We start from the raw sequence: 14,477 nt of genomic DNA, 5'->3' as shown, positions 1-14,477 counted from the left end.
ATTGTCTCTTATAATTGTCCAACCCAGTTTGGTGATTACTCATTCAACACATTTTTCTAAACATCCCTTTAATGTGCCAGGCACCATGATGGCTGCTGAGTATGTAATGGTGAGCAAAACCACACATACTCCTCCTTACCATTACGGAGCTTCCAGACTAGTGGGGGAGACAAACATTAATCCAAAAATCACCCTTCCAAAAGTACAATGACAATTGTCATAAGGGGTATGTCATAAGGTGCCCTCTACATATATAATTGGCGGATTTGACTTAGTAAAGCCAGGAAGGCTTCCCTGAGGAAGTGACATGGCTGAGACTAGCAGTATAACTTAGAGTTAAAGCAGGCAAAGTGGGGAGAGAAGATGTTTTCAGGCAAAGGGAGCAGCTGTTCAAAGCAGCATGAGAAGCACGCATGAGGGCTTAAAGTGAAAATGTGTGAGCAGAGAGGTATGAGATGAGACTGGCAAGGAAGCCGGAGAGTAGCCCCACATGTAGGGACACCATTATTCCCCTTCACAGGTAAAAAAGCTGAGGCTCAGAGCTCTTGAGTAATTTGCTTATAGTCTCACAGTTAGTTAGCTGGTGGAGCCAGAAGTCAACCTGTGGTAGGTAAAGATGTCCTCGTCCTAATCACTAGAACCTGTGCATGTGTTCGCTTACATGACAAAGGGGAATTAAGGTAGAATATGGAATTAAGGTTGCTAATAAACAGATCTTAAAATAGGGAGATTATTTTAGATTATCCAGGCAAGCCCAGTGTAATCTTAAGGAATCTTAAACATGGAAGAGGGAGGCAGAAGAAGAGGTTACAGTTGTATAAGATGAGAGAATTTGACCTGCTGTTGTAGGCTTTGAAGATGGAGGAAGAGGGCTGAGGGTCAAGGCATGCGGGTAGTCCTAGAAGCTGGAAAGGGCAAGGAAACAGATTCTACCCTAGAGATCCAGAAAGGATCACAGCCCTGCTGACATTTTAGCCCAGTGAGGCCCATTTTGCATTGCTGAACTACAGAACTGTAAGATAATAAATTCGTGAAGCATCTAAACTTGGGATAATTTGTTCCAGCAGCCAACAGAAAACTAACACACAAACTATTGTCCATTGACCCCAAAGTCCACGTTTCTATCCTTTGTGCTACATGCCTTAACTGTTAGACGGGCTAAAGCAGGAACTATGAAGATTAAACTCTAATCCGTCATATCATTTTGAGTCTGAGGTTCTTCAAATATCATTTCTAAACCGTACAGCAAAGGGTATGTATAATTTCTACCTATGCTTCATAGTTTTCTGAATTTTGAAAGGATGTGGTTGTGGGCTTTGACATCAGAAGGGAAGCTCTGCAATGTTGACTGAATGTTGGTAGAGAGATAACATTGGAGGCAAGTTGCCTTTGAACAACTCTCTGAAGATCAACTGCCTCTCCAACTCATTCCTTGCCCTGAAGCTGTTTCCTCTGGTTGTGCTGAAGGGTGATGCCCAAGGTGCATCACTTTTCAAGGACTGGATCATGAACAACTTTATCCTCCTGGAAGAACAACTCATCAAGAAATCCCAACAAAAGAGAAGAACTTCTCCTTCGAACTTTAAAGTTCGATTCTTTGTTTTAACCAAAACCAGCCTGGCATACTTTGAGGACCGTCATGGGGTATGTGAGCACTTTGTTTTGTCCTTTTTAAAACAGTATTTTATAGTTAGACCGGGCTGACTCATGAAGATATACAGAGAATAAAATAAGAACACAGAAAACACAGATAGATGTACTTGTTATAACAACCTAAAAAGTACAGTAAGAGCAATGGGAAGAGAGCATGGAGAAAAGTCAAGAGATGGGTTAACTGTATTAGGTGATTTCAGTTCTAAAAACTGTAAAAGAGTAAGTTTATTATTCATTAGCTTATCTTTCCCCTGCAAGGTTAAGTCTGACTTTTAAATTATAATATTTTATGTGGCAAACGGAAGGGTTAAGTGATGTGTCCCATGTCAACATTTTTATGGTTTCAGTTTTAATTGTCTCAATGGTCATCACTCACCTGACATAGGGAACAATGGTCCTTGGGCATTTAATTGTCTAGAATTTGCAAAGCCCAGTGGTAAACCTCTTCATCCCTAGGAGAACTTCCCAGGAGACTATCACGCACAAAACGTTATGCAGTATAGAACAGTAGTTCTTATCTAGAAGATTACAGCTGCTTAGCTAAGTCAGTGTTTATATATCTAAAGATAATCTTCTATTCCATAACATCAATAATAATAAGGGCAACGCGAATAAGCATAACAGTGTAGTTTGGTACAAAAAGCACTGGAAGAGGGGTCAGGAGACCAAACTCTACTTCTCTCTAGGTGAGTTAGCCTGGGCAAATGTCTCTACCTTCTGCATCAGGTTCATTCTTTATAAAATGAAAGGACTGGAAATACCACCTACAACATTCCTTTCTTCTTTCCTTGTTTCTATGAAGTAGCACTTGTATAGCCCTTTTCAGCAATTTTTCAAAGCACGTTTGCCTCCTTACTATATCATTATATTATTTTTCCATCATCAAGGAGGTAGGGGAAATAACGTTGGTGCTTGATGGTCCCTTAGAGACAAAGGCACTCTGATTCTTGGCTGGGGTCCGACTTAGTAGGTGTAGGCATGAGTTTGGGGTCTTTTGAGAGCCAGGCTTTGAAGTGTTCAATGAGATGGAGACTTGAAAGAGGCCAGGCCGGGTATGGAGCCTATGGATTCCTAGACTTCTAAGTTGCAGGCGAAATAATACTGCCTCTTTTTTAGAGGTGAAAAGACATGCTCATCTTAAGCAGATGCTTACTGATAATAATCAGCCAATCAATTGGGAATAATATGGACTTACTTATGCGCAAGGCCCCTGTGGTAGATATTTAATAAATATTTGTTGACTAACTTAATGGAGGGCCAATAGCCAAGTTTTCAACTTGGAGAATTCATCATTTAGAGTTGATTAATCACATGGTATCAGTCAATTTTTTTTCTATTGTGAATGGGACATTAGAAGTTCTGGTTTCATATTTGAAGAGTAGTCATATATGTTTAAATATTTTTTTCAAAGCCCATTTTACAGTTTTCACTAATTTTCTTTCCTGACTCATCACTTGACATAGCATCATCCCATGTACATAGTACTGATCATTTCTGAGTGTAACTGCTTGTTTTGAACTGTTTGGTTGTGAATTCTGTACAATATTATTTGCAGATAGACATACAACCAAATGGTCTTGATTCAGAATTTTGTTGGTTATAATCTGCATGTAGACAATGTTGTAAAATAACTCAGCTTCTTCATTCAAGTATTATGAAAATTCTAGGACAATTAATTCATTCTGGGGAGCCCTGAGCTATAGTTTCTAACATTTCCACGTGAGATACAGCCGATATATAACGCACAGACATCAAATTTCTTATTTTCTAATGTCTATGCTTTATAATCATAAATAACATTTTAAAAAGCATTTCTTTAAATATCACAGAAATTTATTGATTAGAAAATTTTCCAAGGTCACTGAGAAAGGCAAGATATGTCAGGTATTATTGTTCATGTTCTATGTACATTCCATTGCTTAGGGCCATCGATTTGCACACAAGAGTACTTTGTTCATTGCCCATAAATAAGAATAACACTTGTGGGAAGAAAGCTTTTTTAAATTTATTTTTAAATTAAAGCTTCAGTCTTGTCATCTGTAAAATGGGTGTGATAATAGTATTCACTTCATGGGAAAATGGTGAATATTTAGAGAGAATATATTTAGATTGACCTATTAGAAATTACCATTTGATAGATCAAAAAAAGATCAAATGTTGGCAATTTCATATACATAGTTCAACTTAATATATAAAGCACTTAACATAAGTCCTGTCACCTAGTAAGCACCTAGTAAAAATTAGCTATTATTTGTATCACCATTATATCTGTGAAGGAGCTGGCAGGGTGGCATAACATAATCATTTTCAAATGAAGGGAAACACTCAAGGATTCTTCAAAGTGTGGCTAACATCAGGGTTCTGGATTCCCTCTATTCTGTGACTAAATATAACTGTGTGGGTAGAGACATACATGCATCATGAGATGCGTGATGTTGGGCCAACATTTCCCCTCTCAGGGTCTCAGCTTCTTTTTATCTTTTCTCATTTGTAAAATTATGTTCATTGCAGCTCTAAAGTTCTGTGGATTTATGATATCATATAAAAATAATCCTTTACATATTCAGGAACAAATACTGTAGCTCTGCAAAATAAGTCTGCTTTTTTCTAATTTCAAATTTCCATGCCTATTGTCATTATAATACATACTGACTGAGCCTTTTATTTTAACATGGATTTAGATCTGATGTCAGAGCCTGTTCAAAGTATTGAGATGTGCACGTGTTTTCCTTGGGGCCGGGAAGCTGCTTTGTCATGCTGGAGCAGTGGGCCAGAGAGAAGCATGGAGCTGTCAGGTGGTGACTGGCCACCAGGCGTGATTTCAGACACTCCCCGTGCCTGCCAATTTCTCAGCAAAGTGATCCTTGTTGCCAGACATTCTTTAACAAAGGACAAGGAAAGATGAGGGCCCAGTGGTATGCTGGTAAATGTCTAACAATCATTGTAGTGGTAATGGCAGTAGAGAATATGGGAGAGCCTTTGTTTGTGGTGTTTGCCAATTTCTGTACAGTAAATACTCCCATCATGACCAATGTCAAACTACCAATGTAAAGTCTACTGGCTCACAGAACTCCTGAAAATGTAGCAATCAGCTCTTATGTGGGCCAACATAAGCAGGCTCCAGCACACCACTGGCGGGGGCAGGCTTAAATAAAAATAAACTCTGGAGAGGTAGTGACCTGCTGAACAACGTGTTTAGTTGTACAGGACTGATATCAGATCCTTTTTAGGGGTAAAAGAGAGAAATGGGGGGGCGGGGACCTCAGGCACTTTGAGTAAGCATGAGATGGGAGGGGCAGCACAGCACAGATGGGAGACAAGTGTCACAGAATGGTGAGGCCAGAATAGTCTGCTACAGCTGGATTCAAATGCTGCTTCTATCACTTTCTAGTTGTGGGATCTCAGGCAAGACATTTAACCTCTTTAAGCCTCTGTTTCCTATTTGTAGAGTAAGGACCCCAACACTACTCAATGCTGAGTATTTCATGAGAAAAGTATGCTATAAGCTTGGTACTAATAGGACCATCTTGATCTTCTGAAAGGCCCTAAGGAGAAATGGAAAGGTTTCCCTATTTTAATGACTCTTTGCACCTTAGGAAACAAGTTTTCCATGGTCACCATAGCATGGGAGCCATTACCACTTACACAGGACAGGAGAAACAGTCAAGATCACCATTCTAGTCATTTTCTGGATAGGGCCACCACTCTTCATGGATATTTCCCTTTAGTCAAAGTCTGATCTAGCAGCAGAAACATCTGTTATAATATGCATGCTTCCTAAATTAAAGATGGCAGGTGGGAAGAGGATCCCCTTTCCTTGTTTTTGGCAACATTATTGCATAGTGGTCAAAAACACAGCTTCTGGTGTCAATGGATTTGGGTCAAAGAGCAGCTCTACCACTTAAGAGCTGTGTGGCTTTGCAAAGGTTGCTGAAGGCTGTGTGACCCTCTATAAAGCTATTTACATGTTTTAAAATGATCAAACATTCCTTCTTTATTTTTTTTAATGAAATGAATGTCACCATTATTCTAATAATTATAGTAACTAATATTTACCAAGTACTTACTATGTGTCAGTCATTTACTATGTGTGCTAAATGAATTATTTCATCTAATCCTTACACCTACCCTGTAAGTTAGGAACTATCATTACCCCAGTTTACAGAGCATGTAACTGAGGCAAAGAGAATTTAAATAACTCCTTTATGTCTCCAGAGCCAACACAGCCTCCCTGTCAAACAGTTCTTATTACTATTAACAGTTGCTGCTCATAGGCAATTGGCGATTCCACTGGGTTATTACAAAGTACGTAATGCCTTCTGGCTCTAGAGCCCTCCATGTAAAGGGCAGTCCTGAAAATCAGCAACCATGCCACATAGGTCTTCTGCAATGAAATGTGTTATGAGTTCTATCATTTCCACATATACTCCAGGACAAATCTTTGTCTCCATTCACTTCTGGGAGCCTCCACCATGTGTCCAAATTTTAGCACTGAAAGTTCCTCTAGGATCTGTCCATTTCTCTCCATTTCCTAGAGTCACCTTCCTCGTGGAAGCTGCCAGCATCTCTCACCTGGGATTGCTACCATTTCATAATGGTCTCCCTGCACCCATTCCGCCGCCCCCCCCACCACTCCATTCCCCACACAGTAGCCAGTGTGAGCTTTTCACATGGTGACTGTGATCATGTCCTGATGACCCTCATCAGAAGCTGGCATGTCCCTTCAGTGGTTCTCCCTTTACCCTGAGAGTGGACGCCAAAATCTATCCCACGGTCTCCTCCATTTCAGTTCATGCTCCTTTTCCTCCCATCTCACTGAGCTCCAAACACATAAGATTTTCTTCAACTTTAAGACCCCCCATTTTGAAGGTCACTTGCTTGGGGAAGACTTCCTTCATTTCCCTAGCCTAGGTCATCTCCTCTTGTTACGCTCTGATACAGTGGCACATACGCTTCTTCAAAGTGCATGCCAAAGAGCTAGTTATTAATGTGATTATTGTACTGATGTCATTCCCCTCCATTAGACTGGAAGCTTTACAAGGGCTGGTGCCCAATTTGCTAAAGACGGCATCATCAGGGTCTACCACAGTGCCTGGTACATATTATTCACTCATTATTTGCGAAAGAAAGAAAAGAAGGGAAGGAGGAATGTGTAGATACAGTTGGAGAGGTTAGAGTTACACACAGGTACCCCTAACAGAACAAGGCTCAACACCAAAAGAGTTCAGAACAAAGCAAGTGATAAAGGACTTCAAACAGGAGATTCCTGGGTGCAGGAGTAAGTAATTAGGACTCCCTGGAGGCAGCAGATCATGGCTAGCCGTGAGAATTCAGGAGGTTGGAGTCTTAAGATTTAGGTCAGAGACACACGTAGAAACCAGCAGGTAGGCCAGTCCGTCCCCCCTCCCAACTCTTTTTAAAAGAACCAAGCAACTCTGTTCTCTTTTACCCTCCACCCTGTCTTACCCTTCCTTCCTTCCCTTTTACAGCTAAACCCTTGGTAGATAGCATTCTCAGAGCTACCCGAGCATTTTTGCTTGAGACTTTCACCACTCGTGATCTCTCTCCACTTCATTCCTACGTGACTCAGTTGCCTTCCAGCTCAGCTCCCACTGACACTCAAGGCTTCCTACAATCGACTATCCATGCAACACCTAGAATAGACTTTTAAAATGAGAAATCAGATATTATGCCCTACTGTAAAGCCCTCCGTGACTGTTTAGAGTATTTAAGTTAATCCTCAACTATGGCCTACAAGACTCTTCACCCATGGTCCCTACCTGCCTTTCAGATTCATTTATTCTGATCCCTTCATCCATCATATCTGACTTCTTTCTGAACCTTGAACACTCCAAGCCATGCCCCCTGCTAGGGCCTCTGTACAGGAGCAGGACTAGGGTGAGATACACTTAAGGGGCCGCTCACTTTTAGGTCCTGCAAGGGCAGGGTCTTTGCATTAGCTGTTCCCACTGTCTGCAACAACCCAGATTTTTGTAGGGTTGGTTCTTTATTGTTTCCCATCACTTCAAGTATTTTCCCAGAATCCTGTTTCTTTTTCTTTTCTTTTAAAGTCCATAGACACTTCAGTAATCAATATCTGCACTTATTTATTGGGTTTATTGATGTGCTTCCCTGTTCATTTTCTGTCATACGTCCACTGGAAGGTCACTTCCATGAGCGACTGACTGCCTCGCTCATCCCTGTAACCTCTAGTACGGTGCTGGGCATGTAGTAGGTGGTCAGTAAATATCCAGGGAATGAATGAAGGTCACATAACTCAAATTGAATTCAGAAGAGTATCTGGGAGCTAAAGATGTGGGCCTTGCCTAACCAGGCAAAGAAAAGACTCCAAAGCAAAGTACTTTGCAGTTCAGGCCACTCAAAGCCAAGAATGTGCGGTTTTGATGTCTGCATTAATGGCATTTCTTTGTGAATTGATTTTTGCTTGTCTGATGTGATGTTGATGTTTTATGGAGATAGCCATTGGATAGAGAAGTCTTGTTTTAGAGGCAAATACTCCCAAGTTAAAATTAGATTCAATTCCTACTGCTCAGGGTCTAGTACATCCATTAATCAGTTTCTGCAGTAAAAATAGGCCACAGGGTAAGACCATAAATGTGAGGGCTTAGTTCCTGACTCAGTCTGGAAGAAAGGTTTCACTGGAAAGCACAAGAGCTCAGTTTCTTAAACCATGAGGTTCATGTAATATATGATATCTTTATCTCAAACTCAGAAATGGACCCTATGGAAAACGAGTTTAAAGCTCTTCTCATATTTTCAAGGCCCAAATAGTAGTCCTCATCCCCCCATTTCCCTAACTAACTAGTAGTAAATTCTTCCACTCATCAATGAGTTTTTAGGCCTACAGAAAATAGTATATCTTCCAGGACCTAATTTTCATTGAGAGGTTCGTCTGGGTTTGCCTTCACAAGACCCAGGAGCCTCACTTTAAGTGATCCAGAGGAGGGAATGGAAGGTCTGACATGGTTTCCCATGCACAGAAAATTCAGTTCCTTGAAATTCAGTGAAAATTGTCAGTATTTTAATGGAATAAGAACCTGATCCAAACTCTTATGTCGCCATATAATTCCCACTAACCTAGAGTTATTTATAAGTAGACTTCTCATTATATTTTCCTTTTTTTGATATTCAAAAGTCACAGAATTATACCTGCATATTATAAAAAATTCAAATACAAGACTTTTCTCTCTAAAATGACATGTATTTGTGCCAAAGCTTTATTACTATTATTATTATTAACCTAACACTGTATCAGGGAACTGTTTCTATTCTGATATATATAGATTTACTCATTTGTTCAGCAAAATTTCCTGAGCACCTACTATGTGCAGGGTGTCATGTTAGAGACTAGGAATACAGTGGTAAGTAATAGAGACAAGGTGCCTGACCTCATGCTTACATACTAGTGGGGGAAACAGACAACAAGCAAGTATATAAATATATAGAGCAGATACAGACTGCTGTAGGTTCTATGGAAAAACTAAGCAGTTGCTGAGGCTGAGTGGGAAGAGTGGTCAGAGAAGAAATTTCTATCCAGGGTAAAACTTGAAGGATGAGAAAGACGGTCAAGTTAAGAAATGGAGGAGAGCATTCCAGGCAAAAGGAACTGCCAATACAAAGCCTCAAGGTAGAAAAAGCCTTGGCCTGTGTTAGGGACAGACAATTGAACACACAGAGTTCAAGAGCCCCTTTCTTATATCTTACAGCATCCCTCTTCCGGGGATACTTGGTCTAGACTCATCCTACTCCACGTTTTGGTGGAAAAGCACCTGGTGTACCAACACTGAGGACCTCAGACTCACACTGAGCTCCGGTGGCCTTTAACAGCAAAGACTGAAAACAAGTTAGAATCCAGTTAAATCCACAATTAATCTCCAGAGACAGAGCAGCGAACCTTCACACCTCCATACTGTTAAAAAAATTAATGGAACAATTACACCCAATTGTTCTCCAAAACCCTTTGGTCTAAAAACATCAATTTACTGGCTCTGTGAGAATGATCTTTACTCTCATGCAGACATAAATTTTGTGTAGTTATAATCATAATGCATGACAATTTTATATTTTCCCATTTATTCTTTTTCCATTATTCTTTTGTAGATACATTTCCATTCATGGCCTCCAAAGTAATCATTTTCTCAAATATATGATTTTTTAAATAATCGAGTGGTTCATGTCAGAGATGTACTTATCTGTTTTCTGTACCGAACACATCGACGAACTTATCTATCATGTATTGTTTGACATTCAGGTTGTTTTCAGGTGTAGTGAAAATGCTGAAAAATAACAGTATACCTAATATAGAACTTTCTGCTTTTTAAAATCGGCTCTTTAGGATAGAGTTATGTGGGATAACTGTGTCACGGGATAGCATTTTCTGATCTCTACCGTTTGTTGCTACATAATCTTCCAAAGAGATTGAAGCAATGCATGGGGCCACCAATAGTTACCAGAATCATTGGAGAAGATTATGTTTCTAAGAAGAAACTAATAAGAAAACAAAAGAATCCCATTGTTGTGGTGATCTTCAAATATCTAATACTATTTTGATAGGTTTTAAATGGTATAGTGAGAGAAAGGTCAAAAATATAATATTTTATACATGGGCAAGATAATTTGATTTAAAATCAGTCTTGTGTATATGTAGATGAACCAACCCTACATAGTAGGATTGAAGGGGTGCCAAAAAGCCTCCTACTCTGCAAAATATTCGTCTCCCTAGATGATCACCTTAGGGGGTCTGAAAGGTTCACGTGAATGAGCTCTTTGGGTTAGATCATCAAGACTCTTTATCAAGAAGCAAATGAAATACAGAAAGGTATGACATAAGCCATTTTTGACTGCTCTGTAGAGGTTAGCTCTAACTTTAGATGGGGCCTCAGGGGCTGAAAGTCTCAAGCAGACTGTAATTCTGTAATTCTAGAAAAGTGAGATAAGGTGAGAAAGCAACAGCACAGCAGCTTAACAGAATGGGGACCTGGTACTGATTAATCTGGGTGACCTTGGTCAAGTCCTTCTTCTATCTGGGATTTGGTTTTCTTGTTCATACTATCAAGGGATTGGACTAGATCAAAGTTTTCCAACTTTTTAAAGCCTGGAGCCCCCTTTTAGTATAAAATTACACGTGTCATTCCCATTCCCATATGTGAAACAGAAGAAGAAGTGTTCTAGTTGAAGAGAGAACAAGGAGGCTGCCCAGAACCCTACACTCTTGGCCTTACCCTTGACCTGCAATAATCACCAAGGTGCTTCCAATTCTATGACCCCGGTCTCCCCAGGCTGTAAATTGAATAGTAGAAATGAAAAGATAACAGCTAGTTTAGAAAGTCATTTCACCTGGAAACCTCATCTCTAACATAAAAAGATGGATTGAATGATCTCTAAAGACCCCACCAGCTCAAAAGAAGTGGAAACTATGTGATTGTCTCTCACTGCCAGTGATATCAGGAATTCACAAATAGACATGGAGATTAGTTAAATATGGAAATCTTTCCAGGAAGTAATACAGCTAAGAGAAGGTTAATAACTGTATGACTGATAAAAAACCATGTTATCAAAATCCATGCATGAACCCAAACCACAAGGAGAGGACTGAACACGTTCCCATGGATTTTTCTCATTTATCCTCACAATTCTTTGAAGAAGATAAAAGTCAAATTCTGTTTTAGAGAGGAAGCAATCGAGACACAGAGAAGTTAAGCAATTTGCCCAAGGTCACAATAGCAGCTGTAAGTACAAAAGCAACAACTTACCTTAGGATTAGGGATTCCTTGTAGTTTGATCCCACACTGCTTCCTTGCCTGAAAGCAACCAACATAATCAACTTATCAGCTCTTCCAATGATTCTTTATGCATATATACATAAATACAAATAAACTTTCTTCTTTCCCTCCTTTTTATACAATGGTAGCATATGCTACATACACTTCCTAACTTTTCTTTTGGTTGATTAGCAATACTTCTTGAAGATCAATCCATACTGATATGCGAGGGGCTTCTTTATTCTTTTTTTTGGGGGGGGTTGCATAATATGTTGTTGTATGGATAAAAAAACTATCTTGATGGACATTTAGTCTGTTTCCAATTTTTTTGTCATTACAAACAATGAGGAATGAATAACCTTATAGGTATCTCACTTTCTATATGTATGAATATGTCTCAACCAGGGGCAATATTGCCCACCATTGGCAATGTCTGGAAATTTTTGGTTGTCATAACTGGGGAAGGGGGTGCTATTGGCTTTGATGGGTAGAGCCAGAATGTTAAGTATCCTACAATGCACAGGACAAACTCACAACAAAGAATTATTCAGCCCACAATGTTAATAGTGCCAAGGCTGGGAAGCTGTGGCCTATAGAAAACATTTCTAGAAGTGGGATTGCTGTGTCAAAGGATATTTGCATCTGTTATTTTGCTGAACATGACCTAATTATTCTCCACGGAAGTTGTACCAATCAACATTCTCCAGGGCCACGTGTAAAATTCTTGTTTTCTCACAACCTCACCAACAGTATTATCATATGTTTTGATCTTTGCAAGTCTGATAGACTTAAAAAATGGTATATCGGTAAAATTTATTTACACGTCTACTTTATAGTCACTGAGCATCTTTTCATATGTTTAAGAGCAGTTTAGATCCCTTTTGCCCATCTTTCTACAATGTTGTTAGTATCTACCTTAATAATTTGTAGGAGCTCTTTATCTATTAGCTAAAACCTTTGGGCAGGCTAGTTTTAACTTACCTCTAAGTTGTCAAAAAATTGTTATCCACTTGCCAATCATTCTAGATGTCTTTTTCAAATCATTTCTATTAAGAGTTTTGTCATGGAGTCCACAAATACTACTTTTTGCTACATACTTGGTCCTACCTGCTGTTCCCTCAATCAACCAAGTAACAAATAATCAATTGAACATCATCTCTGTGCAAGGAGTTATTTCCTGAAATCTAATGAAGTTGTTATCCATTTATATACTTTGGCTACTGAATCACCAGTGCTCGAAAGGTAGATTCAAAAATACATTCTTTCAAACTCATTCGAAATCTAATATGCCCTATATCGGAAAGAAGGAGGGCTTTGAAAGTGCATTCAAAGACCAGAGATGCTGAGAGAGAAAATGTGCAGGACACCTTCAGGGTCTACTCTGTACCACTTGGTTCTTGCTCTTAATTTCCACATTAAGTCCTTTTCTCTCTACCCACTTTTGTAAGCAAATTTAAACGAACAATGCTTTTTCAAGGCTAAGATCACTAATATCATTGCTAAGAAGAATTAGGCTGGAATTATTCCTGAATTGTTGCATCACCTCTAAGACAAATACACCACATAAAAGCACACAGAGCTGTTTATTAATCTATAAAGAAAATGACTAGCACTCAAGGAGAGCAGGAGAGGAAATGTCATGAACTTGAACCTCCATGGATACAGAAGAGCAGGCGGCAGGTGCTGCCTGGCTGCCACTGACTGCTAAAGGGGTCACGAGGTTATAAAAGCAAAGAGCTGCGTCATTTTGCACACCCAGCATTTGATGTGTACCACTTGGCCTTCTCCCATAGTCATCTGCCAAACCCATATTACAGTGTGATGTTTTTAAAATGCGTGACTGCTTTAAAATAGTATTTTTATTTTTCTGCTTAGTAAATTTACACGCTCACGGCAAAAACTTCAAATATTATAATAATATATAACTTACCCTGCAAAAGTCTTCCATAGTGTCATCCACAAGGGAGAACCAGTATAGCAGTGTTACTTCCTGTAGTATTTCTTTGATTATTGAACATATTAATATATATTTTATTATCTCTTTTCCCAAAAATGAGATGATGCTCCACCTATTGTTCTAAACCTACTTTTTACATTTTATATATATATATATATTTTTTTCCCCTCCGTATAGACCAGCTTTACTCTTTGTTGATGGCTACAGAGTGGTCACAAGACAGATGAACCATAACTAATCTGACCGTTCGGTAAAATTTATTTACACGTCTACTTTATAGTCACTGAGCATCTTTTCATATGTTTAAGAGCAGTTTAGATCCCTTTTGCCCATCTTTCTACAATGTTGTTAGTATCTACCTTAATAATTTGTAGGAGCTCTTTATCTATTAGCTAAAACCTTTGGGCAGGCTAGTTTTAACTTACCTCTACGTTGTCAAAAAATTGTTATCCACTTGCCAATCATTCTAGATGTCTTTTTCAAATCATTTCTATTAAGAGTTTTGTCATGGAGTCCACAAATACTACTTTTTGCTACATACTTGGTCCTACCTGCTGTTCCCTCAATCAACCAAGTAACAAATAATCAATTGAACATCATCTCTGTGCAAGGAGTTATTTCCTGAAATCTAATGAAGTTGTTATCCATTTATATACTTTGGCTACTGAATCACCAGTGCTCGAAAGGTAGATTCAAAAATACATTCTTTCAAACTCATTCGAAATCTAATATGCCCTATATCGGAAAGAAGGAGGGCTTTGAAAGTGCATTCAAAGACCAGAGATGCTGAGAGAGAAAATGTGCAGGACACCTTCAGGGTCTACTCTGTACCACTTGGTTCTTGCTCTTAATTTCCACATTAAGTCCTTTTCTCTCTACCCACTTTTGTAAGCAAATTTAAACGAACAATGCTTTTTCAAGGCTAAGATCACTAATATCATTGCTAAGAAGAATTAGGCTGGAATTATTCCTGAATTGTTGCATCACCTCTAAGACAAATACACCACATAAAAGCACACAGAGCTGTTTATTAATCTATAAAGAAAATGACTAGCACTCAAGGAGAGCAGGAGAGGAAATGTCAT

At 39.1% G+C, this 14,477-nt stretch overlaps 1 protein-coding gene across 2 annotated transcripts in view; it reads left to right on the top strand.

Annotated features, from left to right (window-relative positions):
- The first annotated feature begins 1,381 nt into the window (after positions 1–1,381).
- The window catches only part of ITK (IL2 inducible T cell kinase), a 67,400-nt gene continuing 54,304 nt past the window's right edge, over positions 1,382–14,477 (top strand). Inside the window, exon 1 of one of the 2 annotated variants that reach the window (XM_024760143.1) lies at positions 1,382–1,644. In XM_024760143.1, the coding sequence (XP_024615911.1) occupies positions 1,507–1,644 (138 nt within the window). In that variant the 5' untranslated portion in view covers positions 1,382–1,506. The remainder of the gene's footprint in view (positions 1,645–14,477) is intronic. The other variant, XM_024760142.1, reaches the window with a different exon arrangement.

Source organism: Neophocaena asiaeorientalis, unplaced genomic scaffold, assembly GCF_003031525.2.
Source record: "Neophocaena asiaeorientalis asiaeorientalis breed wild unplaced genomic scaffold, Neophocaena_asiaeorientalis_V1.1 scaffold336, whole genome shotgun sequence".
NCBI lineage: Eukaryota > Metazoa > Chordata > Mammalia > Artiodactyla > Phocoenidae > Neophocaena > Neophocaena asiaeorientalis.
This window is presented reverse-complemented; position numbering and strand designations above follow the sequence as displayed.